The 3,897-nt window shown below is 45.2% G+C and overlaps 1 protein-coding gene across 1 annotated transcript in view; it reads right to left on the minus strand.

Moving 5' to 3' along the window:
• Positions 1-3,631, minus strand: part of CCDC60 (coiled-coil domain containing 60) — a 170,343-nt gene extending 166,712 nt beyond the window's left edge. Inside the window, exon 1 of the mRNA XM_003790000.1 lies at positions 3,542-3,631. Coding sequence (XP_003790048.1) covers positions 3,542-3,631 — 90 coding nt within the window. The remainder of the gene's footprint in view (positions 1-3,541) is intronic.
• Positions 3,632-3,897: the final 266 nt, after the last annotated feature.

Raw genomic sequence — 3,897 nt, forward strand, 5'->3', positions numbered from 1 at the left:
GCTGGGCTCATCAAGCCTCAGTTTACTCAGGTACAAAAAGGTATTAACAATAACACTATCACAAAGCTGTCAAAAGGATTAAATGCTCCCGAAATGACAGCTAACATTTAATAGTGTCTACTCTGGGTCAGGCTGTGTTCTAAGAGCTTTACTCATATTAACTCATCTAATTCCCACACCAACCCCACACAGGGCAGCATTTGTAGGTATATTTCACCTACTTTAAGATACATTTTTTCTTTCTGCATTTTAAACACCTCTGAAACTGGGGTACATCTTACGACTGAGAACAAGTGATGGTTTAATTCATAGGGTCTTCTTTCTTAATGGTGCAAGAGGATGGACATGAATGGTTTCTAGAAGTTTTGGGATCTGCCCAAATTAGGAATACTTATTTTCTCTCTGGGTTTTTAATGGCAGTGAGGCGTACGTTTCAGGCATCGAGAGACAGAGCTTGAGAAAGGTATTTTAAACCTTTCTTCTTTTTGCCAAACGCTATTTCTGCATTCCTATTCTAGGGCGTGGAGGCAGGGTTCTAAGCACCCCTCCTTTTCAGCCTTTTCCAAGGCAGAAATCATGGTTGCGTGGTAATCCCACACACAACCTGCTTCTCCCCTCCCCCATATCTAATCCCATTAGTCTTCTTGGGCTTCCTTGGGCAACAAAGGAAAAAGGGACTCCCTGAACAGATTAGGGAGCCCAACATAAGGACGAGCTAGCAGGTGTCTTCAACAAAAGACCTTCAGATAGAGGATTTGCATATGTTATTTATATTCCCTCAGTTGGGGAAAAAAACAAACACCCATGAAGATGCCATACAAGGCAAGTGCCAGTTTGACATTAGTAAGGATACAGCAACCTTCATGCCTGTAAGAAGGGGAGGTGGTGGTTTAGGAGGGCTCTGGGACCTTTTCGTTTTTTTTTTTCTAGAAGTCATCCATTATATGAGCATGCAGCTCAGGGTGGCCACACCTGCTTCCTCTGAGATGCCAGTGATTCCCAGATCCCCCTGGCATTTCATTTTTCTCTTTTTCACGTGTCACTCCCTTTCCTCCTCCAAACAAACCTGGAAATTATTTGAAGCTGGTGACTCTGCCTTACGTCTTGGTTTCTCTATAGCCCTGCAGCCCTGAACAGGACAGTCACTGATCATGGCTTGATTAGTGTGGCAGGACACAGAGAATTTAAACTCTGTGAACTCAGATCCAAGTTCAAATCCCTGCTCTGCGCCTTGCCAGCTGGGTGTCCTCGGGGACCTTTCAGAGCCTCAATGTTGCCATCTATCTCGTGAGGAGGTAATTGTTCATATCTTGAGGGATTGTAGAAGGTTCTGAAAATCACACTCTGGAAAGATTTTCTGGCTCAGAATGTGGCACATCACGGTGAACATACAGTGGGTGCCAACTCTCCTCACCACCATCACGGCTGCAGTTACTAGCTTGACTTACCGCAGACAACAATTCTAATCTCTACATATATTCTTGTGCCTTATCACTCTCCAATTAGCCTAGATTGTGCTTTGAGCTAATTAATGCTTTGCTATAGCTCTACAAACCTGAAATTCCTAGCTTCATGGTCTTTTGCGTGTGAGCCAAGGGCACCCTGGGATCTTCATTATTTTCCAGAAAGTGGGGCAGGAGGCAGAAGAGTTTTGATAAGGCTTTTGTGCCTGAGATCTTAGACTATCCAATAGTTCCCTGGACGCCTTCCTCCCATCCCTTAACCTCCCTGAGTCCCACTACCCTGCTCCCAAGAAAGAGGTGATTGTTTCCACCTCTATCTTCCTCTACTCTCTCCATCTCGCTAGACACTGTCAGGAGGAAAACCCGGTTGCATTCACTCGGGTAAAATGCAACCCTGTTACCCCTGTTGCATTCACTCCTCCCCAAATTCAACACACACGCGCGCGCGCACACACACACACACACACACACACACATACACATGCATGCATACACGCAAGTCTGAGTTAGCTGTCCCTTCTCTTTGCTCCCACAACAGCCCATGCTACTTCCCTAGTGGATCATTAATCACCCTGAATTATAATGCTCTGTTTCTTATCTCTTTCGCTTGCCATCTCAAACATACCCGCTATAGATTGTGAGATTTTTGAAGGTGAGTCTCATTTTTTACAAGAACAAATGTTTAGCACATAACAGAGGTTCCATAAATCCTTACTAAAGAAATAAAATGGCAACATAACTGAACTCCAGGGTGTTTTTACTACATGTTAGGAACTGTGCCAGGAACTCATTTAATGCTCCTGGTGATCCCATGAGGAGGTACTATGATATCCCCACTTTACAGATGGCAACACTGAAGCAGAGAAGTTCTGCAAGTTGCCCAAGGCCACGGGGCTGCTAAGAGGCAGATCCAAACCCCAGCGGTTTGCGGCCTCTGCCCCTGCTCTGATACTCACCCTTGCTGCTGAAATGCCTATCTTCCTTCACATTCTTTCTCTCATTTTCTTTCCCCCAGTTTGATGCTGGGAAGTTCAGTCCCAGAGGGAGCTGCTCTAGATCAGACACACTTCAGAGCTGTATTCTGAGATGAAAGGCGATGCAGGGAGGCTGTACCTTACAGAGTGACCTCATTAAGAGTGCTGAGCAATGAGGGCTGCAAAGAGGTGTGTTAAGCCTTAGGGAACTGCAGCTTGGAACATTTTGGACCACATGCAAAACACTGGTGAGTTTTAAGCTCCACTCGGCCTCCCGAAGCCCCCACTGCCCAGGTCCTCCTTCCTGGGGTACGTCTCGGAACCACAAGGCGTGCCACTGTAGGTGGACCAGCGTCACCCCTCTCCCACTGCCTACCTTGGGAAATCCATGCCACATGGGAGTTTGAAGATACAATAACAAAGGCACACTTACAATGTGCCTACCTAGTTATGCTCATTTGCAAACAGAAACTCCAGTCATTCAATACATATCCATTTTTCTTTGTTTTTTCAAATCAACAACACTGTTTCCCATCCTACAAGCACATTATCAAGCGTTAGCATCACACAGAGCTATTTCCATATCTTACTCCATTTAGTCCTCACACTGCCTCACTGATAGTCCTCTTCCATTTTCATGGACACAAGGAATTAAAGTCTCAGGACGCTAAGCAACCTGTCCAGTGTCACATGCCCGGTGAGTAGCAAACTCAGACTTCAAACCTAATAGTTCAACACTTGGCAGCCTCTCTGCAAAGACCGAGGGTGTGAATGTTCCCCGAGCCCCATGGATCTCTGAAATAAGTTCTGTGGTGGCAAATCTACAATTCATCTTAATTTTTTCCCTGATGTTCTACAGTGTCACTGCTTATTTATTCCGTCATCCTGGAATTACTGGCTAACAGGATGGCCCACTTCACTGTTCTGGTTCGTGTTTTTAGTCTTTAAGGGAAACCAACCATTAATAGCGACAGGGATGTGTCTGACAATTTAATTACATCATGACTCTTCTCTCTTTCCCACTCCCTTGTTGGTCTGGAGGCTAATACCGTTTTACTTTTTTCTTAAAAACACATCTGGTTTTGGCAGTGAGGGGAGACTTACCTGCGCTACATTCTCTGAGGCATTAATGGACCAGACAGCCCCTGCATTGGGAGAACTCTGCAGCCTCTTCATGGCTGGTACCTTGGTCATCTTAAAAATCCTTAGGGTTTAGCCTGGGTCTCCAAGAAAAGGTTTTGTTTTTTGTTTTTTGGTTTTTTCCCCCAGAATCTTCTACTTCAGCAGTCACAGGGGTGAGAAGTTCCAGCAATTTCTCCCTTATTCTCAAGTCCTAATGACACAGACTCCAAAGGGTTTTCTATTTGAGGAGGAACATGGGGAAAGCAAGTCATTTGAGCCTCCCACAGACAAGATAAGGAAGTCCAGATAGGGCAGAATCAGGAAAGCTTGGAATTATT

Source organism: Otolemur garnettii, unplaced genomic scaffold (genome assembly GCF_000181295.1).
Source record: "Otolemur garnettii isolate 467f Iridium unplaced genomic scaffold, OtoGar3 scaffold00038, whole genome shotgun sequence".
NCBI lineage: Eukaryota > Metazoa > Chordata > Mammalia > Primates > Galagidae > Otolemur > Otolemur garnettii.